Here is a 23,844-nt window from a genome sequence, read left to right as displayed (position 1 = left end):
GCAGGGACACGGGTGTCCTGCAGGGTTTGGGGGGGCGGATTTGGGAGGGGGGGCCCCTTGTGCTTATATAACCCCCCTTGTCACCCGCCCTGGTGCCAGGATCCAGGATGGCCCCCGTGCCCAGATTAGCTGTTCCCGTCCGGATCCCACTGTCCCTGGGCCCCTGCCAGGCCCTGTGCCCTCCCTGAGCCCAGCCTGGCTCCATCCCGGCCCCGATCCCGGCCCTTCCTCCCAGGAGCTGCCTGTCCCTTCCCCTTCACCCACCTACAGCTCCGGCACAGGCAGGATTTGGGGGCTTCAAACCCCCCCCCAGACCCACAAGTGGGTCTCACCCTGCTCCTTGTCCCAGAGCACTGGGAGCACTGGGAGCACTGGGAGCACTGGGATCTGGCAGAGATGGCACAGCTCCTGCCAGGGCTGGGCTGGGGTCCAGCACACTCATCTCACTGGTGATGGTGAGCTCAGATAGGCCCCATCCCAATCCCTTCCCATCCCAAGCCCCACTTCATTCCAATCCCTTTTCCATCTCCATCACCCCTTTTCCATCCCTATCATCCCTTTTCCATCCCCATCCCTTTCCAATCCCTTCCTATCCCCATTACAATCCCTATTCCATTTCCCCCACTCCAATCCCCATCCCATTCCAAACCCTTCCCACCCTCATCCCCATCCCATTCCATCCCAATCCCTCCATGTTCCCATCCCCATCCCACACCATTCCCATCCCCTTCCCAATCCTCGTCACGTTTCTCCCCCCATCCCAAACCCTTTCCATCCTTATCCCCAACGCAATTCCTCCCCATTCCCATCCCGTGGGACACTCATGAGCATTCCCAGCCCTGGGGCAGTGCAGGGCTGGTCACAGTGTCCCAGACGCAGGGACTGGGACAGGATTCCTGGATCCCTCAGCCCGGGAAGGGCAGCAGAGCGTTATCAGCTCCGGGATGGCTCCGGGGCTCCGGCGCTAACCCAGTTATCGGGGATGGATGGACGGCTGGGAGCCGGGATGGATGATGGATGGAGGGACGGGGGGCTGGATGGATGGGGCCGTCACTGCTCCCCGCCGCCCCCCCCGGGCCCGGACAGGGATAAAAGGCGATTCCCGGGCGCGGGAGCCGCAGCCCCCCCGCCATGAGCAGCCTGGCCGAGCTCCGCGAGGGCTACGAGCGCTTCGACCCCCGCGCGTACCTGCGCAACAACTACCTCCCCCCCCGCGCCGACTTCTCCTCCGAGGAGTTCGTGGTGCCCTGGAAGCTGCGATGCCTCGCCGACACCTTCGCCAGCGGTGAGAGGGGGCTCGGGGACCCCCCCAAAGCCCCGCAGCGGGGTAGGGAAACCGAGGCACGGGGCAGGGAAACCGAGGCACGGGGCAGGGAAACTGAGGCACGGGGCAGGGAAACCGAGGCACGGGGCACCCTCGGTGCCCGCCGCGCCCACATCCCACGCTGGGGGCAGCTCCTATCGCCCGCCCGGGTTTTCCCGGTCCCCGGGGTGGGTGTGGGACCCTCCTCCTCCATGTCGTGTCCCCCCCCCGCCCAGGTGAGATCCGGGGCCAGACCCTGATCGATGTGGGCTCGGGCCCCACCATCTACCAACTGCTGAGCGCCTGCGACCACTTCGAGGAGATCGTGGCCACCGACTACCTGGCGGTGAACAGGGAGGAGCTGGGCCGGTGGGTGCGGGGGGACCCCGGAGCCTTCGACTGGAGCCCCTTCATCCAGCACGTCTGCAAGATCGAGGGCCGCGGGTAGGGGGCCGTGGGGGGTGAGGGTGGGGGGTGGGAGAGGTTGTAGGGGGGTGAAAGGGGACAGGGGTGGTGCTGGGGTGGCCCCTGCGGGATTATGTGCCCGAGGCCCCCCAGGATCACAGCCCCACATCCCTGTAGATGCTGGGGTGATCCCTGAGGGATTCTATCCCCAAATCCCATGAGATCGCGGTCCCGTGCTCCTGCAGATGCTGGGATGATCCCTGAGGGATTCTATCCCCAAATCCCATGGGATCACAGCCCCGTGCTCCTGCAGATGCTGGGATGATCCCTAAGGAATCATGTCCCCAAATCCCAGGAGATCACGGCCCCCCCCCGACCCCTGTGAATGCTGGGGTGATCCCTGCAAGATCCCTGCCCCACATATCCATGGGATTCTGTCTCCACTATCCTGTGTGTTCCTGATCAATCCCCACCCAATCCCCTCCCATCACTTGGCTGCCAGGTTGATCCCCAGGGGATCCTGTCCCTGTGTCCCTGCGGGTGCTGGGTCCACCCCTGCAAGGCCCTGTTCCCAGGTCCCTGGGGGTTCTGGATTGATCCTACCCCCACATCCTTCCACGATCCCACTCCCACATCCCTGCAGGATCCTGTCCCCGCATTCCTGTGGGTTCTGAGTCGACCACATCCCCACATCCCTGTGTGTTGGATTGATCCCATCCCCACATCCCTGTGGGTTCTGGGTTCATCCCATTCCCACATCCCTGTGTGTGCTGGGTTCACTCCCTTCCCACATCCCGGCAGGATCCCATCCCCACATCCCTGTGGGTTCTGGACTGATCCCATCCCCACATCCCGGTGGGTGCTGGGTTCATTCCCTTCCCACATCCCTGCAGGATCCCATCCCCATATCCTGGTGGGTTCAGGGTTGATTCCATCCCCACATCCCAGTGGGTTCTGGGTCGATCCCATCCCCACATCCCTGTGGGTTCTGGACTGATCCCATCCCTACATCCCTGTGCGTGCCGGGTTCATCCCATCCCCACATCCCAGTGGGTTCTGGGTCGATCCACATCCCTGTGCCCCCCCATTAATCCCCCACACACACACCCCTCCCCACTCCCCCCTTCCCGCCGTTCCTCCCCCACCCCTCAGGGAGCCGTGGCAGGACAAGGAGCGCCGGCTGCGGGATCGCCTCCGCCGGATCCTGCCCATCGACGTGCACCGCCCGGACCCGCTGGGGGCCCCCCTGGACCCTCCGGCCGACGCTCTGCTCTCGGCCTTCTGCCTGGAGGCCGTGAGCCCCGACCGCGCCGCCTTCGCGCGGGCGCTGCTGCACGTGGGGTCCCTGCTGCGCCCGGGGGGCCACGCGCTGCTCCTGGGGGCCCTGGGCGAGTCCTTCTACCTGGCGGGGCCGGCGCGGCTGCCCGTGGTGCCGCTGGCCTTGGCCGACGTGCGGGCGGCGCTGGCGGGCGCGGGGCTGGCGCTGCGGGAGCTGCGCAGCTACGAGATGCCCCCGGCGCTGCGCACCGGCGTGGACGACGTGCACGGGGTGTTCTTCGCCCACGCCCAGAAACCCCCCCAGGGGCACTGAGAGGAGCAGGGGGAAACTCGACCCCGGGACCCCCCGGCGGTTGCGTTCGGGGGCGTGGGGAACCCCCCCTGGACCCGGAATAAAGGTTGAGGTTGTGGCAGAGACGGAGCCGGTGAAGGGTGTGGGGAGAGGGTGGTGTGTGGGGAGGGGGCACACAGAGATCCTGGGTGGGGCAGGGACCCCAGGGTGAAGGGCAGAGGGGAGGGTGTGATGAGAGAATCGGGGCACGGTGAGGATGAGGTGGGAAGGGGGTGCATGGCACGGCAGGGGGTTTGGGGCACACCACAAAGGGATTTTGGGGCACACTCACAGGGATGGTTTGGGGCACACGAAGGGCAAAGGCAGGTATGGGGGTGGGTGGGGGGTTCACAGTGTGGGGGGGATATGGGGCACACCCCACAAGGGGTTTTGGGGCACACAGAGGGCAGGAGCAGAGTCAGAAATGGGGGGCAGGGCAGGGAAGGTATGGGGTGGGCAGGGGGTGCATGGCAGGGGGGTTTGGGGTACAACAAGGGATGCTGGGGCACAAAGAGGGGGGATATGGGGCATACGGGGTAGATCTGGGGTGCCTCGTGGGGTGACAGCAAAGGGGAGGGGGGCACACAGTGAGGGGGCAGACAGAGGGTGCAGGGGGGCAGCACTGGGGGTACAGGGTGCCCCTGGGGCAGGGAGGGGGCACAGGGGGGCAATAACCCAGCACAGGCTGAACTCAGCTTTATTCACATCCCACAGCACACCCAGGCAAGGGGGGTGGGGGGGGTACATACCCCGGGGGGGCACAGCCCCTCTGGGCCGGGGGGGCACCCCCAGCCCCAAGGCACCCACACATCACCCCCCACCCCTGCCAGAGCCACCCAGCAGGGCCCAGCAAGGCCCCCAAAGTGCACAGACACCCCCCCACAGTCACCCACGTGTCCCCCTCCCCACCATGACCACTGTCACCTCATGGCTCAGCCCCGGGGGGGCCCGGGGGTGGGGGCTCAGCTGCCCCTTGCCCCCTGTGCACCAGCACTGGAGGTCCCCAGCCCCCCAGGGAGGGGTGAGGGGGGGCACAGGGTTTTGGGGGGGGTGAAGAACAAACCTCAGAAGGTAACTGGGGGGAGGAGGAGGCCGTGGCGGGGGGAGCCGGGGGGTCACTTGGCACAGGGCAGGGCAGGACCCTGGGGGGGGCACGAGGGGCTTCTCCTCTCCCCCCTTCAGCAGCTCTAGTCCACTTTGAGGAGGTCGGAGTTGGCCTTCAGGAGGTAGAGGCTGTCGTCCATCAGGAAACTGGGGGACAAACGGGGGGCTGTGGGGGGGGTTCTGGGGTCCACAGCCCCCCCAGCTGCCTGTGCCAGGTGGGAAGGGGGGGATTGGAGGAGCCCTGAACCCCTCACTGAGCACAGACACACCCTGGGGCTCAGGGGGTGCACCAATGGGGTCCCTCCCAACACCCCACTGCAAACTCAGGGGGGCCCAAATTTCAAGAGGGGACCACTGAGCACCCCGCAGACCAAAGGGCACCCCAATTTCAAGAGGGGGACCCCACAGCCCCAGCACCTCAACTTTAAAGATGAGACTCCCACCACCCCAGGGGAGCCACAAGTCCCCCCCAAAAACCCCGCGTTGAAGCATCGGGACCCTCGGGATGCCCCTTCCCCCCGATTTTAAGCGGGGAGGGGGCGTCACGGACCTGTAGAAGAGCACGTTGAGGGGGATGGTCCCGATGTGCCAGAGCGCGTGGGCGTCCAGCACCCAGAGCAGGGGCGGGAAGTCCAGGAGCTCCAGCAGCGCCAGCGCCTGGAGCAGCAGCACCGCGGCCGCGCATTTCCACACGTGCGGGAGGCGCCGGCCGTGCCCCAGGCACCAGCGCAGCCACCAGCCCACCGTCAGCATTCCTGGGAAAACGGGGCGGGGAGAGGGTCAGGGGGGGACCCAAGCACGGGCAGCATTCCTGGGAAAATAGGACACTTAGGGACAGGGTGGGACCTACCCCCCCAATCAGCATTCCTGGGAAAATGGAGGGGGAGGGAAAGGGTCAGGGGGGTGACCCAACCACGGGCAGCATTCCTGGGAAAATAAGGCACTCAGGGACAGGCTGGAACCCACCCCCCCAGTCAGCATTCCTGGGAAAACTGGGGGGATTCGGGAACAGGGGGAGCACCCATCCCTGTGTCACCATCCCTGGGTCACCATCCCTGGGTCACCATCCCTGTGTCACCATCCCTGGGAAAACAGGGGGGGCTCAGGGACAGGGAGGCACCGAGTGACCCCCAACACAGCCCCAGCATGGCCCAGTGGCTCCCAGTACAGCCCAGCACCCCCCAGCCCAGCCCCAGTGCCCCCCAGTGCCCCCCAGTGCCCCCCAGCTCACCCAGGGCCGCGTTGGCCGCCAGGTTGTAGCCGTAGTCGAAGCGCACGAGGCTCAGGTAGGAGATGTGGCAGGTGAGGAAGAGGAGGAGGAAGGCCCTGAAGATGCTGATTAAGGCTGGGCGCTGCAGCCCCAGCGTCCTGGGGGGACAGGGGGCGGGGGGGTGGCCCAGTGAGCCCCCAGAATGGCTCAGGGACCCCCCCAGTATGGCCCAGTGACACTCAAACTGGCCCAACAGAGCCCAGCACCTCCCCCAGCAAAGTCCAGTGGCTCCCCAGTGTGGCCCAGTGACCCCACTACACAGCCCACACCTCCCAGCACGGACCAAGGATGGCCCAACAGCCACCAGCAAGACCCACCAGTGCCCACCAGTACAGCCCAAGTGACCACTAACACAGCCCCAGCATGGCCCAGTGACCCCCAGTACAGAACTGGCATGGCCCAGTGACCACACAGCATGGCCCAGTGACCCCCTAGAATGGCCCAGTGGCTCCCAGTACAGCCCAGCACTCGCCAGCACAGCTGCAGTTGGACCCAGTGACCCCCAGTCCAGTCCCAGTGCCTCCCAGTCCAGTCCCAGTGCCCCCAGTGCCCACCTGACACAGCACAGGTACACCGAGTGCAGGACGGCGGCCGAAGCGCAGAAATAATCCAGTTTCTGTGGGATTTGGGATGGATGAGCCCAACTGGCAGCAGGGGTGGGGTGGCAGGGGTCTGACACCCCCAAGGGGGGGGAACAGGGACCCCCCCAGGGTGTGGGGACACCCCGGGGTGTCACCCCCTCACCTCCGTCAGCGCCGTGTCCCGCGTGTGGAAAACCGTGGACCAGAACCAGGCGTTTAAGGAGACCTGGGAAAGGGGGAAAGGTGGGATTGGGGGGGGAAGGATGAGGGTCAGAACCCCCCCCACACCCCCCAGGTCAGGACCCCCTGAGTTTGGGGAGCAAGGGCCCTGAGAATGGGGTGGGAGTGATGGAGCAGCTGGAGCTGGTGGGATCAGCTGGTTATGGAAAAGAGCTGGGGAAAGGGGGGGGAAATGGGATGTGGAAAGGGGGGGACAAGAGGGAAAGGGAAGGGGGGGAAAAAGGAAGAAAGGGGAGAAAGGGAAAGGGGAAAAAGGGAAAATGTTAAAAAGGAAAAGGGGAAAACGGAAAAGGAGAAACGGTAAAAGGGGAAATGGGGAAAAAGGGAAAGGGGGAAAGGGGAAAAAGGGGAAAAGAGGGGGAAAGAAGGGGAAAAGGAAGGAAATAAAGGAAGGGAAGAAGGAAGAGAAGGGAAAGGGGGAGAAAAGTGAGGGAAAGGAGAGAAAAGGAAGGGAAAGAAAGAGAAAAGGAAGGGAAAGAAAGAGAAAAGGAAGGGAAAGGAGAGAAAAGGAAGGGAAAGGAGAGAAAAGGAAGGGAAAGGAGAGAAAAGGAAGGGAAAGGAGAGAAAAGGAAGGGAAAGGGGGGGGAAAGGAAGGGAAAGGAGGGCAGAGGGAGGGAGGGGAGGTCAGAGGGAGGGCCGCGGGTGCAGGGGGCGGCGGGCAGGCGGGTCTCACCCCGGCGAAGGCGGTGCAGGTCCCGTAGGGCGCGGCGGGGGGCACGGCCGCGCGGTAGCGCCGCAGCATCACCAGGCTGGCCAGGCCGTTCAGGAAGGAGGCGAGGGCGGAGGCGGGCTCCTGGAAACACAGGAACCTCCAGAACGGCCACTGCGGGGGCACAGCGGGGTCAGCGGCGCCCGGGGGACCCCCCCACGTCCACCCCCATCCCCCCCGCGGGGGCCGGGACCCCCTGCCCGCGCTCACCTTGCCGTGGAACTGCGGCACCCGGTGCCCCCCGCGCTGGTAGAGCCGCACCGTGAGCCACATGCACTCGTACTGACAGTCGTCCCGGCACGTCCAGCCTGGGGGCACGGCGACGCTGAGCCTCCAGCGCCTCCCAGTGCCCACCAGTATGCACCAGTATGCACCGGCAGGCGGCACTGGGGGCGCCACGGGAGGGGTAGCGCGGGGGGTTCGCCCTGTGGCACTGGGGACCCCCCCCAGCGCTGTGCTGGGGGCGGGGAGGGCACCCGGCCGTCCCCATGGGGACCAGCATCACGGCCCAGCAGCTCCCAGTGTGGCCCAATGGCCCCCCCAGTAGGGCCCAGTGGCCCCCCAGTATGGCCCAGTGGCCCCACTACACGGCTCAGCACCTCCAAGTATGGACTGAGAACAGCCCAATAGCCACCAGTCTGGCCCAGCAGTGCCCCCCAGTATAGTCCGAGTGACCCCTAACACAGCCCAGTGGCCCCCAGTATAGAACCGCCGTGGTCCAGTGACCCCCCAGCATGGCCCAGTGCCTCCCCAGCATGGCCCAGTGCCTCCCAGTCCAGCCCCAGTATGGCCCAGCAGCCTCTAGCCAGGCTTCAGGACACCCCAGTGCTCCCCAGTTTAACCCGTGCCACCCAGTCCAGACCCATTCCCCCCCAGTGCTCCCCAGTTTCATCCCAGTCCCTCCCCAGTGCTCCCCAGTTTGACTCCAGTCCCTCCCCGCGGGGGCGTGGCCTGGAAGGGCGGGCGTGGCTTCTACACTGCCCCGCCCCGAGGGGCGTGTCCCTCTGCCGCTCCAGCCAATGGGCGCGCGGGGGCCGTACCTGTCAGGCCCATGTAGAGCGGCTGGCGGTCCCGGAAGTGCCGCAGGGCGGCCCCCGAGCAGTTCTGCCGCTCGCAGCGGCTCAGGCACTCCCGGTACAGCGGCTCCCGGTCCCCCTGCGAGCCGCGGGCCGGGCCCGCCGCCGCCGCCAGCAGCAGCAGCAGCAGCGCGGGCCGCGCCGCCATCGCCGCCCGGCCCGGCCGCTTCCGGGTCCGCCCCGGACACGGCGGGCGCGGGGCATTGTGGGATAGGCCGCCCCCGTGCGGCCGTGGAGGATCACGGGATATGTCCCCCCATGGGGGTCCCGGGGGGGTTCGGGGACCCCCCGATGGGTGCGGGGACACCGCCGTGTCCTGGGCGGCTCCAGCACTGGCCGGAGTCGTGCGGGCAGCACGGCGGGGGGCGTCGAATGGCTGATGCCCCGTTCCTGTCCCCACGGAGCCATCACCCCGTGGCAGAGGGGACCCCCGACCCCCAACACCGAGCGTCGACCCCCCTTCGCCGGGGGGGTCCTCCCTCGGTGGCTCCTTTGGGGGCACGGCGTGGGGTGGCCCGTGGGGACACGGGGAGGTCACACCCCAGCACCCCGCCCTGGTGAGGTGCCCCTCTGTGCCTGGCCAGGGGGTCCCCAGGTGAGGGGTCCCTGTGGAGGACGGGGATGCTCCTGGGGGACCCCGTGTCCTGATCCTCCCCCTTCCCGCGTGTGCCCAGGGCAGCAGGTGGAGGTGGGACGGGGGAGGGACAGGGAACAGCTCTGGGGACACCTCACTGGGGACCCGTCAGGTGCTGCTGGGCTGTCCCTGCACCCCAGAACTGTCCCAGTCATTCAGGACTGTCCCCCTGTTCCCCCCCCCAAGGCTGTCCCTGCATCCCAGAACTGTCCCCATCATTCAGGAGTGTCCCCCAGGGCTGTCCCTGCACCCAGGAGTGTCTCTGTACCCCCCGGGACTGTCCCCCTGTCCCTGTACCCCAGGATCGTCCCTGACTGACCCTGTACCTCATGACTGACCCCCCACACCCCCAGCACAGTCCCTGCACCCCAGAACTCTCCCTGTCCCCCCAAGACTGTCCCTGAACTCCAGGACTGTGCCCCTGTCCTTGTCCCTCCAGGACAGTCCCCCGACCCCCCAGGACCACTCCTGGGTGCCAGGCCTGTCCCCACCCCACCCCCTGGGACTGTCCCCGACCCCGACCCCAGACCCAGGAGTGGCATCACTGTCCCCCCTCCCCTGCACCCGTCACAGCCGCAGCGGGGCAGGTGAGGGGACAGGATGTGGGGGGGTCCCCCCCATTCCGGCGACCCCCCTTTCTGAGGGGTCACAGCAGGACCCCGGGACAGGGGACCACGGGGGGCGGGGGGTCCCCGGTGCTCCAAGGGATAGGAGGGGATAACGGGGGTCGCGGGTGTTCCCGGGGGATGGACGGCGGGGGATCCGGGCTGGGGGTCCCCCGTTGCTCCGGGGGGATGGAGCGCGGGGAGTGTCGCGGTCCGGGGGGGGCGCCGGGAGCGCGCGGGGGCGGCGGGAGCGCGCGGCGCGCCCTCGCCCCGGGGCCGGGACCGGGGCTCGGGACCGCGAGGCGGAGCCCGGGAGCGGCGGGAGGCGGCGGCTCCGGCCCCGCAAACTTTCCCGGAGCGGCGGCGGCGGGGCCATGGGCCGCGGCCCGCGCTGAGCACCATGATCAGGGCCGGGGGCTGCCTCGGCGCGGGGCTCCTGCTGCTCGCCGCCCTCTGCCCCCCCGCCCCCGCCGAAGGTGGGTCCCACCGGGGGACACCGGGAGGGCACCGGGGACTGGGGGCGCGCCGGGCCCGCGGGAGCGACCCCCGCGCAGGGAACTTTGCGCGAAGTTTTGCACCGGGACCCACCGGGACCGTGGGGGGGCAAACCGGGAGGGGGGGCGGGGGGGGCACGGGGGGCGTGACCGGGAGGGCACCAAGGGGGACGGCGGGGGTGGGACCGAGGGGGGAACTGCGGGGCGACCGAGGGGCACCGTGGGGAAACCGAGGGGGCAAGGGGGGTGGGACCGGGCAGCGGCGGGAGGGGATCGGGGGGGACACCGCGGGGTCCGGTGTGCCCGGGGGCTGCTGGGTTGGAAGGGACGGGACCGCCCCCTCTCCCGTCCCCTCTTGGTCCCCACTCGGTGCCCCGTCGGTCCCCCCCGTTCTCCCCGCCGCGGGCAGCGCGTCCCCGGTGTCCCCGCGCCGCGATCGCCCGCCGGGACTGGGGGCCGGACTGGTCCATACTGGGGGGCACTGGGCCGGAGGGGGCTGCCCTGCCCTTCCCAGGGCTCCGGTACCGCCGGGGGAAGCGGGGACGGGGGGACACCAACTTTGCGGGGGTTCCCTGCCCGGCGGCCCCGGGAGGTTTCGGGGTGCGGGGCAGGCGCGGTGCCCCACGGAGCGGGTGGGTGGGTGGGTGGGTGCGTCGTCCCCGTCGCTCCCATCCACATTCTCGACGTGCCGCACCCAGCCCAGCCCCGGGGGAGCGGGGAGCCCGGACGGAGCCCCGACACCCCCCGGGCACTGGGACGGGGCTGGCAGGGACGGGGCCAGTGGGGGACGGGGCTGGTGGCCCCAAAGTGGGCACCGGCAGCCCCAAAAGTTGAACCCCGCTGCCTCCGTGCAGCCCCGTGTTGGGGAGGGGGGGGCAGCTCCGTGCTGGGGGGCAGCTCCAGCACCAGGGCTTTGGGAAGTGAATGCTCTGTGGGGCTGAGCCGGTGTGGGGTGGTGGGGCAGGGACGTGGGGGCACAGTGGGTGCTCTCCACCCCTGGCACCCCGCGGCTCGCCCTGTTCAGAGGGTCTGTGCCAGGGGAGCTCCCAGCTGGGGACACACCAGTGCCCCCCATCGCTGGGGCCGGATCAGTGCCCAGCAGCCCCAGCTCGGGGCAGCCCCACGGGCACGTGGCCCGGAGGCTTTGCTGGACACCTGCGGGCATCCAGGGCCCTCGGCGGTGGCACTGCCCACCGGGACAGGATGGATCCCTCACTGCCCTTCCCAGGGAACTGGGGGAGCTGGCAGGGCCGAATCCCAAGGCACAGAGCTGGGATCCCAGCAGGATTTGGCCCTGCCACTCACCCGTCCCACCTGCCCTTCGCCCCGGGGGAGCCCCTGGCATCCTGTGCCCGCACCACGGGCAGACCTTGAGCTTTGGCCTCCCGCCACAACGGCACGTTCCCTGCCAGGGAACCAGCTGGTGGGGGGAGAGCTGCACCCCAAGTTCAGGGGGCTTCCCCCTCCCTGGCCGTGTTGTCCCTGGCTCAGACGCCTTGGAGAAGGCGGGTACCAGCCGGGTCCTGCGGCCACGAGGCCACTGCAGCAGCTGCTGCCACCAGGGACTGTCACTCAGCCGTGGGGCACCAGCAGCAGCCAGGGACGGGGACACCGGACCCCTGGCTGACCCCCTGTGCCTCCGTGCCCCCTGTGCTGGGAGGGGAGGGCAGCGGGGCTGGTGGCACTGGGGCCAGCCCTGGGGTGGTGGCAGGGTCAGTTCTGGGGTTGGTGGCAGGGTCGGTGTCGGAGCAGAGTTGGGGTCTGGCGGGGGGCTCTCCCAGGTGAGGTGTTGGGGTGCCGGGGGCCGCGGGCACGCCGGGGCTGGGCCGTGCCCGCCAGCCCTGCGTCACCACTGCTCCCCAAACACGCCCGACCTGAAAAGGCGGTTCCTGCCGGGAGCGGGCGGCCGGGGCCCTGTGCCACCCGCGCCCGTGACTCACCCGCCCGGGGCCTGGCACCCAGGGCGGGCTCCCGCGCCCCCCGCCCTGCCCCGGTGCCACGGGGACGGTGGCCCTGCCGGCAGCCCCCCCACAGTGCCCCCCACAATGGGCCCGACTGGGCTCGCAGCCGTCACCGCTCAACAATCGGGTCTTGTCTCGGCGTGGCCCCCCCGCCCGCGTGGGCAGAACATTCCTGCCCGCGGCCCCCGGCTCGGCACCTCGGGGATGGGGGTCCCAAAACCCAGCCCCCCGCAGCCCCCGGCGCCCACCGCGGGCACGGGGCGACGCGGGGACCCCGCTGTCCCTCGAGCGGGGCCGGTGCCAGAGCGGGAGAAGCTTCGCCGCGTGCCGGGGTGGGAGCCCGGGGGGAGCCACGATCCAGGAAGCCCATCGGAAGCTGTTGGGAGCAGCCCCGGAGATAAACGGCGGCCGCCGGATCCGCGGCGCTTCCTGCGGGGGCCGGGGCTCGGGGTCCCGCGGGGGCGGGGAGGGGTCGGGCTCGGAAGAGTCGGGCTCGGGGTCCTGCTGAGCTCCCGCTGTCCCCCGCCAGTCTGCACCGGCACCGACATGAAGCTGCTGCGACCCTCCAGCCCCGAGAGCCACTACGAGACCCTGCGGCACCTCTACCAGGGCTGCCAGGTGGTCCAGGGCAACCTGGAGCTCACCTACCTGCCCCCCGACGCCGACACCGCCTTCCTCAAGGTGCGCAGAGGGAAAACACCGCGAGGAGGGCGGGGGAAGGGGGGAAGGATGGTGGTCTGAGCAGCCCCTCACCCGTGTCCCCGCACCCCAGGACATCAAGGAGGTGCAGGGGTACGTACTGATCGCGGAGAACCAGGTGAGGGGGCTGGAGCTGCAGAGCCTGCGCATCATCCGCGGGACGCAGCTCTTCCAGGACCGCTACGCCCTGGCCGTGGTGGGCAACGCCGGCCCCGCCGGCACCCCGGGGCTGCTCCAGCTTGGCATGAGGCACCTCACAGGTGGGGACCCCCCCCCGGGGCGGGCACGGGGGGCTCGGGGGTGTGGGGTGCTGCTCCTGGCGCGGGGAGCTGCAGGGTCCTGCCTGGGGATGGGATGTCCTGTGGGGTGGCAGGTCCTCATCCAGGACTGGGTGTCCCCATCCAGGATTGGGTGCTCCCATGGAGAGTGCCTAAGTCTGGGACTCCCCATGGGGCTGCAGGACCCCCCCTGTCCCCACGCTGACCCCCCTGCACCTTTCCTCCCCCCCCAGAGATCCTGAAGGGAGGGGTGCACATCGAGAGGAACCCCCAGCTGTGCTTCCAGGAGACCATCCTGTGGAGCGACATCCTGCACCGGCACAACGAGTTCCGGGGCGAGATCCACGTGGAGAGCACCCGCAGCCGCAGCTGTGAGAGCCCCCACGGGTGGGGGGGAGGGGGCTGTGGGACCCAGGGAGGGGGTCTGGGGGCTTCCAGCCCCCTCCACTCACGATTCCCCCCTTGCAGGTCCCGACTGCCGGGCGCTGTGCTCCGAGGGGCACTGCTGGGGCGAGAGCCCACGGGACTGCCAGACCTGTGAGTGCAGAGCCCACAGTGGCTCTGACCCCCCCAGGGACCCCCAAAGCCCCACGGGCTCCTCCAAAATCTCTGGGAATCTCCTTCCCTCCACATATCCCTGCTCCACAGACCCTTACTTCCCACCTAAATCTTGCCCTCAGTAGACTCCCTGGTCCTTCTGCTTGCAATCCCAAATCCCTGTCCCACTGACCCCTACTTGCCACCTAAGTCCTGGCCCCAGAGACCTTCTTTGCCCCCCCCCCCCCCAATCCCTGCCCCATAAACCCCTAGAATTCCTGCCCAGGGTGGCTCAGCTTACGCCCCAAATCCCTGTCCCATTGACCTTTACTTGGCACCCAAATCCCTGCCCTGGGGGATTCCCACTTGACCTCCCAAATCCCCACCACAGGAACCCCTCCCCTCCAGCCCTTCATCCTGGGGACCCCCACGTGGCCCAGGGGAGGGGGTAACCATGGGGGTCCCCTTGCCCAGCGTGTCCCTGTGTGCCCCTAACAGTGACCAACAGCATCTGCCACGGCTGCCCCCGCTGCAAGGGCACGAAGCCCACGGACTGTTGCCACGAGCAATGCGCCGCCGGCTGCACCGGCCCCAAGCACTCCGACTGCCTGGTGAGCAGGGGAGGGGGGCTCTGGGGGTCCAGGGGGGTGCAGGGGTCTCACACTGACCGTTCTCCCCCCCTCCCAGGCGTGCCTGAACTTCAACAGGAGCGGGATCTGCGAGCTGCACTGCCCCCCCCTCGTCATCTACAACTCGGACACCTTCGAGTCGATGCCCAACCCCGACGGGCGCTACACCTTCGGTGCCAGCTGTGTCACCCAGTGTCCCTGTGAGTGACACTCACAGGGAAGGGGGGGCCAGGGGGAGCCGGCACGGCCCTGACACCCCCCTTCTGCCCCCCCCCACCCCCAGACAACTACCTTGCCACGGAGGTGGGGTCCTGCACCCTCGTGTGCCCCCAGAACAGCCAGGAGGTCACGGTCAACAACGTCCAGAAGTGTGAGAAGTGCAGCAAACCCTGCCCGGAGGGTGAGCAGGGACGCCCGAGGGCTGGGGGGGCTCTGGGGACCCCAGGGGTGCCAGTGGGAACCCACCAGGGACCTGTGGGGGCTTTGGGGACCCCAGAGGTGCAGGTGAACAGCCCCCCGGTGAAGCTCTGGGGACCCCAGGGGTGTGTGGGGTGGCTCCGTGGCTGGCAGGACTGGAGCAGTGAGTATTCTGGGGGGATGGGGGTCCTGGCAGAGCCCCCCAGCCCTGCTGTGCCCCCCCCACCAGTGTGCTACGGGCTGGGAGTGGATTTCCTCAAGGGTGTCCGTGCCGTGAACGCCTCCAACATCCAGCACTTCTCCGGCTGCGCCAAGATTTTCGGGAGCTTGGCCTTCCTGCCCGAGACCTTCGCCGGGTAAGCACCTCATCACCTCATCCCCCCTCCCTGAGCTCACTGGAACCCCTGCCAGGACCTCCTCAACCTCCCTCCCATCCCTGCCAGGGACCCCAGCACCAACACACCACCCCTGGACCCCAAACTCCTGCGGATCTTCGAGAGCCTCGAGGAGCTGACGGGTGAGAACTGGGGGAGTGGGGGGTTGGGGAGGGGTCAGATCTGGGGGGGACACGGGGTGGTGACACCCAGCTCCCCTCAGGCTTCCTCTACATCGCTGCCTGGCCGCCTGAGATGGAGGACCTGGGAGTCTTCCAAAACCTGCGGGTCATCCGGGGCCGTGTCCTGCACAAGTGAGGGGGGACGGGGACACGGGGGGACATGGGGGGGCATGAGGGGACACATGGGGGGGGACACAGGGGGATGCAAGGACATGGGGGGATGTGAGGGGATATGGGGGGGACACGGGGACACACAGGACAGACACATAGTGGGGACATGGAGGGGGGCACATGGGGGATACAGGGAGAACACGGTGGGACACATAAGGGGACTGAGGGGACATGGAGAGCACACATGGGAGGACATGGGGGGACATGATGGGACACACGGGGGGACATGGGGACACACGAGGGGACATGGGCAACACACATGGGGACACAGGGTGACATGGGGTGACACGGGGTGACACAGGGTGACACGGGGGGCCGCGTGTCTGACCCGTGGGTGTCTCGGCAGCGGCGCCTACTCGCTGACGCTGCGGGACCTGGCGGTGCAGGCGCTGGGGCTGCGGGCCCTGCAGGAGATCAGCAGTGGGATGGTGCTCGTCCACCACAACCCCCAGCTCTGCTTCCTCCAGAAGGTGCCCTGGGACAGCATCTTCCGCAACCCCCGCCAGCGCCTCTTCCAGACGCACAACAAGCCCCCCGAGCAGTGTGGTAAGCGGTGCCCGGGGGGGTGGGGGGAGAGGATGGAAACCCCCCCCATCTCTGATGGACCCCCCCGGTGCTGATGGACCCCCTGGTGCTGATGGTGCCCCCCCTGCAGAGAGCGAGGGGCTGGTTTGCTTCCACCTCTGTGCCCACGGGCACTGCTGGGGCCCCGGCCCTACCCAGTGCGTGGCCTGCGAGCGGTTCCTGCGCGGCCAGGAGTGCGTGGCCTCCTGCAACCTCCTGGATGGGTGAGTGGAGACCCTCGGGAATGGCAAACAGAGCCCTCCCCCCCCCAAGACCAGGTCCAGGACCTCATCCCTGTGCCTTCTCCCCGCAGAGCCGTCCGGGAACACGCCAACGGGACTCGGTGCCTGCCGTGCCACCCCGAGTGCCAGCCCCAGAACGGCACCGAGACCTGCTTCGGATCGGTGAGGGGAGGGAAAACACACAGCCAGGGGTGGGACAGGGGGTGTTCCCCGACCCCTGGGTGCCTCAAATCCCCCCAAATTCCCGCAGGATGCAGACCAGTGCGTGGCCTGTGCCCACTACAAGGACGCCCAGCAGTGCGTGCGGCGCTGCCCCAGCGGGGTCAAGGCCGACGCCTCCTTCGTGCCCGTCTGGAAATACCCGGACGAGGACGGGGTGTGCCAGCTCTGCCCCACCAACTGCACCCACTCGTGAGTCGGGGGGTCCCTGGCTGGGGGTGGGGGGGTCACAGCTCTCAGCAGGGGGGTGCTGACAGCGAGGTGCCACACGCTGTGTCCCCAGGTGCACCATCCGGGATGAGGACGGGTGTCCCGTGGACCAGAAGCCGAGGTAGGAGCATGGATGAGCTGTCCCACCCTGACCCCTGCCCCTCGGGGTGCTGGGGGTCCCCCATCACCCCATCCCACCCCCAATCCCCCCTGTCCCCCAGCCAGGTGACGTCCATCATCGCCGGCGTGGTGGGGGCTCTGCTGGTCATCGTCCTGCTCCTCATCACCGTCATCTGCGTCAAGCGCCGGCGGCAGCAGGAGCGCAAGCACACCATGAGGCGCCTGCTGCAGGAGACCGAGGTGGGACTCCCCGGGGGGCAGTGGGGGATCCCCCCAGCACCCAGGGGGGGCCAGGAGCCAGCCCCCCTCACCCCTTGTGCCCCACAGCTGGTGGAGCCGCTGACACCCAGCGGGGCCCTCCCCAACCAAGCCCAGATGCGGATCCTCAAGGAGACCGAGCTCAAGAAAGTGAAAGTTTTGGGTTCTGGTGCTTTTGGCACCGTCTACAAGGTGAGGGCTGGGGGGCACCGGGGTGGGGTGGGACCCTCCCCGTTCCACACCCCCCTCACCTGTGTGTCCCCCCCTCAGGGCATCTGGATCCCCGATGGGGAGAGCGTAAAGATCCCGGTGGCCATCAAGGTCTTGCGGGAGAACACGTCGCCCAAAGCCAACAAGGAGATCCTGGACGTGAGTGTGACAGCGGTGCCGGGGGGAAGGGGGGCCAGGAGCGGCCCCCTGCTCACCCTGACCCCCACCCTGACCCCCCCTGCCCACAGGAGGCCTATGTGATGGCGGGGGTGGGCAGCCCCTACGTGTCCCGGCTGCTGGGCATCTGCCTGACCTCCACGGTGCAGCTGGTGACGCAGCTGATGCCCTACGGCTGCCTCCTGGACTATGTGAGGGAGAACAAGGACCACATCGGCTCCCAGGACCTGCTCAACTGGTGTGTGCAGATCGCCAAGGTAGGATGGGGGCTCTGGGGGGACCAGGGGGGTGGTCCTGGGGCGGGCCGGGGACAGCCAGACATGTGCCACCCGCAGGGGATGAGCTACCTGGAGGAGGTGAGGCTGGTGCACCGGGACTTGGCCGCTCGCAACGTCCTCGTCAAGAGCCCCAACCACGTCAAGATCACGGACTTCGGGCTGGCGCGGCTGCTCGACATCGACGAGACCGAGTACCACGCTGATGGGGGCAAGGTGGGGGCACAGGGACGGCGTGAGGGCACCGCGGTGCCCCCTCGGTGCCAGCCAGCCCCCCGCCCCAGCCCTGTTCACCTCCCCCTCCTCCCTCTGCCAGGTCCCCATCAAGTGGATGGCGCTGGAGTCCATCCTCCGCCGGCGCTTCACGCACCAGAGCGACGTCTGGAGCTACGGTACCTTGGGGTGTCCCACCCCCGGGGGGTGCAGGGGGAGTCCCCAGGGCGCTGCTCACCCCCACCCCGCCCCTGCCCCCTCCAGGTGTCACCGTGTGGGAGCTGATGACGTTTGGGGCGAAGCCGTACGACGGGATCCCCGCGCGGGAGATCCCGGACCTGCTGGAGAAGGGGGAGCGGCTCCCGCAGCCGCCCATCTGCACCATCGACGTCTACATGATCATGGTGAAATGTACGGGCAGGGGACACCATGGGGACACCATGGGGACACCTGATCATGGTGAAATGTATGGGGAGGGGACACGGGGACACCATGGGGACACATGATCATGGTGAAATGTGCAGGCAGGGGACATGGGGACACCATGGGGACACATGGTCATGGTGAAATGTGCAGGCAGGGGATGCAGGGAGGGGACATGGGGGCAGCATGGGGACACATGATCACAGGGAGGGGACAGGGACACGGGGGCCCTGAAGGTGCATCCTGACGGTGCCCTGCTCTCCAGGCTGGATGATCGACTCCGAGTGCCGGCCCAAGTTCCGGGAGCTGGTCACTGAGTTCTCCCGCATGGCCCGGGACCCCCAGCGCTTCGTGGTCATCCAGGTTTGTGGGTCCCTGGGGGTCCCCAGGGGTCCTGTCACCCCTGCCAGTGCCCTGAGGTGGACACTGACCGGTGTGTCCCCCTCCAGAACGACCTGGTGGGGCTGCCAGGCTCCATGGACAGCACCTTCTACCGGGCGCTGCTGGAGGAGGAGGACATGGATGACCTGGTGGATGCCGAGGAGTACCTGGTGCCTCACCATGGCTTCTTCAGCGCCGACACCTCCACCACCTACCGCAGCCGCATCTCCTCCATGCGGGTATGGGGGTGGGCTGGGGGCAGGGAGGGACCCCCCGCTCCTGGTACAGCCATGGGGTGACCCCATGGGACCAGGACAGTCCTCGGGGTGACTCCGTGTCCTGTCCCACTCCCAGAGCACGGCAGAGTCTCCGGCCAAGGTGGAGGAGGGCGAGGGCTTGTCCTCCTTCCCCTTCCCCGCCCAGGGCCTGGTGGAGGGGCCGGAGAGCCCTGTGCCCGAGGTGCCAGAGGGGGATGGGGGGGTCAAGGCAGCCCTGCAGAGCCCCCCGGGGCGGGAGCCCGGCCCCCTGCCCCGGTACAGCGAGGATCCCACTGGGCTGGCGGCCGAGGACAGCGAGGACCCCGAGGGCTTCACCGCCGCGGCCCCCCACAGCACCATGCCAGGTAGGGAGGGCACGGTGGGACCCTCGGGTGGGTGGGGGGTGTCTCTGCCTGTCCCATCCCCCTCAGGGGGTCCCTGACGTGTCTCTCACCCCGCAGAGTATGTGAACCAGGCCGGGGAGCGTCCCCCCCGCGCACCCCCGTCCCCGCCGGACAAGCCCAAGGGGCACCAGGGCAAGAACGGGCTCATCAAGGACCCCAAGCTCCCGTTCCCGGGGCCCTTCAGCCACGCCGTGGAGAACCCCGAGTACCTGGCACCGCCCCCCGGGCCCTTCAGCCAGGCCTTCGACAACCCCTACTACTGGAACCAGGACCCCCCCAAGGGCGGGGGGCCCGAGGGTGGTCCCAGCACAACGCCCACGGCCGAGAACCCCGAGTACCTGGGCCTGGCCGGGCCCGACGCCGCCGCCGTGTGAGAGACCCCCCCCAACTTCGCCGAGGCAGCTCAGGGAGGGACGAGCCACAGCCATGGGGCTGGGCACTGTCCCCTCTGCCCCCCGGGGGTGGCCACGGCCGCGCAGGGCTGGGAGAGCCCAGGACGCTGAGGGACAGCAAGGTGTGGGGACAGAGGGGTCCCCTGCCGTGACCCCCATGCTGGGGGGTGCCCGGATGGTGCCCGGGGAAGGACAGACTGGCACCGTCACCCCACCCACTGCAGGGCTGTCCCCGTGTCTGTGCCACCACCGGGGACACACGGACTTGCACTGAGAGCAGCTGAGGATGCCGGGCGTGTCCCGGCTCCCCCGGGATCCTTTGGAAGCCCCGGGATGTATATTTGAGGATTGTACATTGGTTGTTTTTTCTACTCCCCTTGTCTGTGTGGTTCCCTCCTCTCCGTCGGACCCAGCCCTGTCTCCCGAGGACCAGAATGTCCCTTGCCTTCCCTTTCTCTCTACTCTCCTTGTCTGTCTGATTCCCACTTTTCCATCAGATTCAGCTCCATCTCCTAAGAACCAGCATGTTCCTTTTCCTTTCCCTTCCCCTCCCACCACTTGCCTGAAGGGTAAAATTCCTCATCCCACTGATCCTGAGCAGGACACAGGACCTGTGTCCCAACCCCATTCCCAGGGGACCCAGAGGAGCCACATCCTCCATCCTTTATTCCACACGCTCCATCCTTTATTCCACATCCTCCATCCTTTATTCCACACGCTCCATCCTTTATTCCACATCCTCCATCCTTTACTCCGCCCCGACCGTTGGGTTTATACACAGTATAGAATAAATAGGGGGCCCCCCGCCCCGAGGCCAAGGGCAGGGTCATTCCAGGCAGGAAGCAGGAGCCTGGGAATGGGGAGGGGAGAGGGACAAACACACCCGTGGCTGGGCTGGGGCTGCCACGGCCGGGAGGGCCCCCTTGCCCCTGTTAAACAGTGACAGAGCTGTTTAATCCTTAACCAACCCCAGGAAAGGCCCAGCCAGTGGATTTCCCTCTGGAATTCACCTCCTGGGAGCTGCAGAGACCCCACCCCAACACCCATCCTGACCCCCCCACTCACGGGAGGCCCCAAATTCCAAAGGGTTCAGGGGGAGAGCCCCCCCCGCCCTGCTGGGGAGGCTGCAGGAAAGGGGGTGCACTGGGGGGGCTGTGGGGGTTGGGGGACCCCCTGTGCCCCCCAGGGAGATGCAGCTGACAGAGGGGAGGGGAGGGGAAGGCAAAGGCAGGTGGGGGGACCCCCCAGGCCATCACCCCATGGCAGGGATGGGACAGAATGGCCCCCCAGTGCCACAATGGGGGTCCCCAGGAGGCTCCCAAATTCCCCCAATGTCCCTGGACCCCCCCACACACATGCAGGAATTTATCAAAGGCAGCGAGGGGTGACAGGGGGGCCCCGACATCCCTGGTCCTCCTTGATGTCCCCTGTGCCCCCCTGGGGTCACAGGAATTTAACCCAGGCAGCGAGGGGCGGCGTGGGGGGACCCCGATGTCCCCAGGGGGCTACAGGATGGTGCAGGGGGGGCGGCTGTTGGTGATTTTCTCCAGGGGTTCCCCATTCCTGGCCCTCCGGATGGCCTCGATCAGCTGGGGAGACACAGGCAGGGTCACACTGGGGGGTTGCAGGAGGGCTGGGGGCACTGAGACACCCACATGGGGGTCACACAGGGACAAATCCAGGCCATGGCGAGGCAGGAGCTGCAGGAATTGCCCCTCTCCCCCCTCCCACTGTATCCCAGCGGGATCTGGCAGGGTGGCAGGAAGGGGAACGACTCCTGCTGGGATCGTGAGGGGGACCAAACAGGGACCCCCCTGGGAGATCCCCATCATGGGGGGGCTCAGCACAAACCAAACCACCCTGGCCCACCCTGGCTGACCCCAGGACCCCCAGGATGGGACCCCCAGAGCAACACTCACGTCCTTCTCGTAGGGAAACCCCCCGTTCTCCAGCTTGGAGAAGACGAGCTGCCCGTTGATCTCGATCTCGAAGGCACCTGAGGGCACACAGGGGTCCCAGCCCTGAGCTGTGCCCCCCCCAAACACCCCCACACTGTGCCCCTCACATCGCCACCAGCACCCAGGGCACCCCCAGAGCCTTCTGCAGACCCCCAGACCCCAAACTCTGCACCCAAAACGACCTCAGGGAGGGGCAGCAACCACAGCACAACTCCCCCCGAGACTCACTATGGAGTTTAACCCACCTCAGCCCCCCTCAGCCCCCCATGAGGGCAGGTGTGACCCCCCACTGCGGTGCCCCCCAGGAGCCCCCCGGGGGCGCTGTGGGGCCTCACCGGTGCCCCCCAGGCGGGACTCGATCTCGATGTCCGGGTACTCCTCCCGCACGGCACTCGCCAGCTCCTGGTACGTGGGCTCGAACCCACAGGGCTCGCTGGAAGTAGGGGGGAGTGGGTGAGGGGGGGTCCGAGGCACAACCTCCCTGTAACCCCCTGCTCCACCCTCCAGCCCCCCAAATCCCCCTCCTCAGCCTCAAATCCCCCTATAACTCCCTCCTCAGCCCCCCCACTTCTCTCACCTTGTAGAGCCCCCCAACCACCCAAATCCTCCCCCTAAGACCCCAAACCCCCCTCTTTAGCCCCCAAGCTCCCCTACAACCCCCTCCTCAGCCCAAATCCCCTATAATCCCTCTCCGCCCCCCAAGCCCTCTATAACCCCCAACCGCCCAAATTCCTCCCCTAGTCCCCCAAACTCCCGCATGCCTCCCTCCTTAGCCCCTCCTTCATCTCCCAGGCCCCTCCGTACCTTCACCCCCCCCAGTCCTCACCCCAGTTTTCCGCCCTTCGCCCCAATACCCACTGCCCCTCCCGGGCCCCCCACACCCCCGGGGGCCGGGGGATCCCCTGGGTGCCCGCGGTTCCCGCTGCCCCGGGCGGTGCCGACTCTCACCAATACTCCACGACGATGCGAACCCGCCGTTCAGCGCCAGCGCCGGCCCCAACCCCACTCCCGGTCTCGTCCCCGTCCCCGCCGCTCATGGCCCCGCTCCCGCCGCGCCGCCGCTTCCGGGTTGCCGTCACGTGACGCGGCACCTTCCGGCCGCTCTGCGCCGCCGCCCCGCCTCGTCTTGTCTGCTCCGAGACCTCCGGAGGACCTGGCGTGACCCCGGTGACCCCCCGGGGAGGGGCCAAAAATGACCCTCAGTGATCCCCCACGGGGGACCCAAAGTGACCCCAGTGACCCCCCAGGAGGACTAAAAATGACCCGCAGTGACCCCCCAGTGTCACCTACACCCACCCCAGAGGGACCAAAAACGATCCCCAGTGACCTCCCCTGGGGGACCCAAAGTGATCCTTGGGGGACCCAGACAGGGACCTGAAATGACCCCCCCAGGAGCTCTCTGGTCCCACGGGGATCCCCAGCACTCTGTGGAACCCCACACTCCCCCCAATACTCCCATGGGAGTCCAATAGGGCCTTGTGCCCCCACCAGACCCTGGGGAGTCACCGATGGACCTGCAGGACCCCCACAGGGCCCTCAGCATCCCCCTGGGGACCCCCCAAATCTTCTCACAGCCCCCCTTCCATGGGGGGTCCCCACATCCCTCCTGCCACCTGCATGAGACCCCCACTAAAACCCCCCACCCCATGGAGTCCCTCTGACCTTTGCTGACACCGTGGGACCCCCCACTCTTTGTGGGGTCCTTCCAGCCCCCCACACTGGGGGGTCCCAGGGGAGCCCTGACCCAAACCCCACACCCTGGGGCTGGAGACCCCCATGGGGATGGGCGGGGGCCCGCGGGACCCGCACCCCCAAAACATCTCGGAGGTCCCTGTGTTCCCCCCAGGAGCCCTGTGCCCCTCCCAGCTTTGGCTGCTCCAGGGGTCACCCCAGTGCATTGTGGGAAACTCCCCATCCCCACCGCGGGGGGGTCGTGGCGGGTGGGTTTGGGGGGTCCAGCCCCCCGGGGTCGGCACGGGGCCGGGCTGGGCACCCCCCCCCCCCCCCGGGTGCGTTGGGGGCCGGGACCGGGCAGAGCCCCGGGGCGCGGTGATGTCAGGCGGGGGCGGGGGCAGGCGCAGGTAGATAAACCCGGGGAGAACAGGAATCCCCGGTCCGGCGGGAGGGTGGCGGGACGCGGCGGGCGCCTGCAGGTAGGAGCGGGGCCGTGCCGGGGGCTCTTTGGGTCGGGGGGGCCGCTGCTCATCCCAGGGGGTCAGCCCCATCCCGCCGGGAACGACCCCAAACCCCTCGTTGGGTCCCT

At 68.1% G+C, this 23,844-nt stretch overlaps 4 protein-coding genes across 4 annotated transcripts; 2 read left to right on the top strand and 2 right to left on the bottom strand.

Annotated features, from left to right (window-relative positions):
• Window positions 1-57: 57 nt before the first annotated feature.
• Window positions 58-3,401, top strand: PNMT (phenylethanolamine N-methyltransferase). The gene is made up of 3 exons (XM_064636644.1): window positions 58-1,285; window positions 1,540-1,747; window positions 2,861-3,401. Exons 1-3 carry the CDS (start codon window positions 1,132-1,134, stop codon window positions 3,297-3,299), a joined length of 801 nt encoding a protein of 266 aa, XP_064492714.1. The 5' UTR covers window positions 58-1,131; the 3' UTR covers window positions 3,300-3,401.
• Window positions 3,402-3,998: 597 nt separating this feature from the next.
• On the bottom strand, window positions 3,999-8,467 carry PGAP3 (post-GPI attachment to proteins phospholipase 3). Its single transcript, XM_064636732.1, has 8 exons — window positions 8,262-8,467; window positions 7,432-7,529; window positions 7,186-7,335; window positions 6,436-6,498; window positions 6,246-6,307; window positions 5,653-5,789; window positions 4,972-5,176; window positions 3,999-4,568 (listed from the first exon to the last, which is right to left on the bottom strand). The coding sequence occupies exons 1-8, from the start codon at window positions 8,443-8,445 to the stop codon at window positions 4,505-4,507; spliced, it is 963 nt and encodes a 320-aa protein (XP_064492802.1). The 5' UTR covers window positions 8,446-8,467; the 3' UTR covers window positions 3,999-4,504.
• A 1,342-nt stretch (window positions 8,468-9,809) lies between these two features.
• Window positions 9,810-19,994, top strand: ERBB2 (erb-b2 receptor tyrosine kinase 2). Its single transcript, XM_064636728.1, has 27 exons — window positions 9,810-10,012; window positions 12,521-12,672; window positions 12,764-12,950; window positions 13,202-13,339; window positions 13,437-13,505; window positions 14,004-14,116; window positions 14,193-14,334; window positions 14,418-14,534; window positions 14,781-14,907; window positions 14,995-15,068; window positions 15,149-15,239; window positions 15,625-15,824; window positions 15,934-16,066; window positions 16,156-16,246; window positions 16,335-16,495; window positions 16,587-16,634; window positions 16,735-16,873; window positions 16,961-17,083; window positions 17,162-17,260; window positions 17,350-17,535; window positions 17,614-17,769; window positions 17,870-17,945; window positions 18,031-18,177; window positions 18,455-18,552; window positions 18,639-18,809; window positions 18,925-19,192; window positions 19,289-19,994. Exons 1-27 carry the CDS (start codon window positions 9,937-9,939, stop codon window positions 19,603-19,605), a joined length of 3,699 nt encoding a protein of 1,232 aa, XP_064492798.1. The 5' UTR covers window positions 9,810-9,936; the 3' UTR covers window positions 19,606-19,994.
• Window positions 19,995-20,307: 313 nt separating this feature from the next.
• MIEN1 (migration and invasion enhancer 1) lies at window positions 20,308-22,655 on the bottom strand. Its single transcript, XM_064636733.1, has 4 exons — window positions 22,530-22,655; window positions 21,917-22,014; window positions 21,543-21,619; window positions 20,308-21,212 (listed from the first exon to the last, which is right to left on the bottom strand). Exons 1-4 carry the CDS (start codon window positions 22,616-22,618, stop codon window positions 21,129-21,131), a joined length of 348 nt encoding a protein of 115 aa, XP_064492803.1. The 5' UTR covers window positions 22,619-22,655; the 3' UTR covers window positions 20,308-21,128.
• Between the last annotated feature and the right edge of the window lie 1,189 nt (window positions 22,656-23,844).

Source organism: Pseudopipra pipra, chromosome 26 (genome assembly GCF_036250125.1).
Source record: "Pseudopipra pipra isolate bDixPip1 chromosome 26, bDixPip1.hap1, whole genome shotgun sequence".
Classification (NCBI taxonomy): Eukaryota; Metazoa; Chordata; class Aves; order Passeriformes; family Pipridae; genus Pseudopipra; species Pseudopipra pipra.
The sequence above is the reverse complement of the archived record's forward strand: the minus strand, read 5'-3'. Positions and strand labels throughout refer to the sequence as shown.

What these genes read in the sequence shown, in the direction of transcription:
- PNMT (XM_064636644.1), top strand. Translation starts at nt 1,132, where the DNA reads ATGAGCAGCCTGGCCGAGCTCCGCGAGGGCTACGAGCGCTTCGACCCC. An exon ending in CGCCGACACCTTCGCCAGCG is followed by an intron (nt 1,286 to 1,539) that starts GTGAGAGGGGGC and finishes CCCCCCGCCCAG; the next exon opens with GTGAGATCCGGGGCCAGACC. An exon ending in TGCAAGATCGAGGGCCGCGG is followed by an intron (nt 1,748 to 2,860) that starts GTAGGGGGCCGT and finishes CCCACCCCTCAG; the next exon opens with GGAGCCGTGGCAGGACAAGG.
- PGAP3 (XM_064636732.1), bottom strand. Translation starts at nt 8,445, where the DNA reads ATGGCGGCGCGGCCCGCGCTGCTGCTGCTGCTGCTGGCGGCGGCGGCG. An exon ending in CCTGCACCGCCTTCGCCGGG is followed by an intron (nt 6,499 to 7,185) that starts GTGAGACCCGCC and finishes CCCCTTTCCCAG; the next exon opens with GTCTCCTTAAACGCCTGGTT. An exon ending in GGGACACGGCGCTGACGGAG is followed by an intron (nt 6,308 to 6,435) that starts GTGAGGGGGTGA and finishes CAAATCCCACAG; the next exon opens with AAACTGGATTATTTCTGCGC.
- MIEN1 (XM_064636733.1), bottom strand. Translation starts at nt 22,618, where the DNA reads ATGAGCGGCGGGGACGGGGACGAGACCGGGAGTGGGGTTGGGGCCGGC. An exon ending in CGCATCGTCGTGGAGTATTG is followed by an intron (nt 22,015 to 22,529) that starts GTGAGAGTCGGC and finishes CCCTACTTCCAG; the next exon opens with CGAGCCCTGTGGGTTCGAGC. An exon ending in GTCCCGCCTGGGGGGCACCG is followed by an intron (nt 21,620 to 21,916) that starts GTGAGGCCCCAC and finishes GTGTGCCCTCAG; the next exon opens with GTGCCTTCGAGATCGAGATC.
- ERBB2 (XM_064636728.1), top strand. Translation starts at nt 9,937, where the DNA reads ATGATCAGGGCCGGGGGCTGCCTCGGCGCGGGGCTCCTGCTGCTCGCC. An exon ending in CAGCAAACCCTGCCCGGAGG is followed by an intron (nt 14,535 to 14,780) that starts GTGAGCAGGGAC and finishes CCCCCCCACCAG; the next exon opens with TGTGCTACGGGCTGGGAGTG. An exon ending in CTTTTGGCACCGTCTACAAG is followed by an intron (nt 17,084 to 17,161) that starts GTGAGGGCTGGG and finishes TCCCCCCCTCAG; the next exon opens with GGCATCTGGATCCCCGATGG.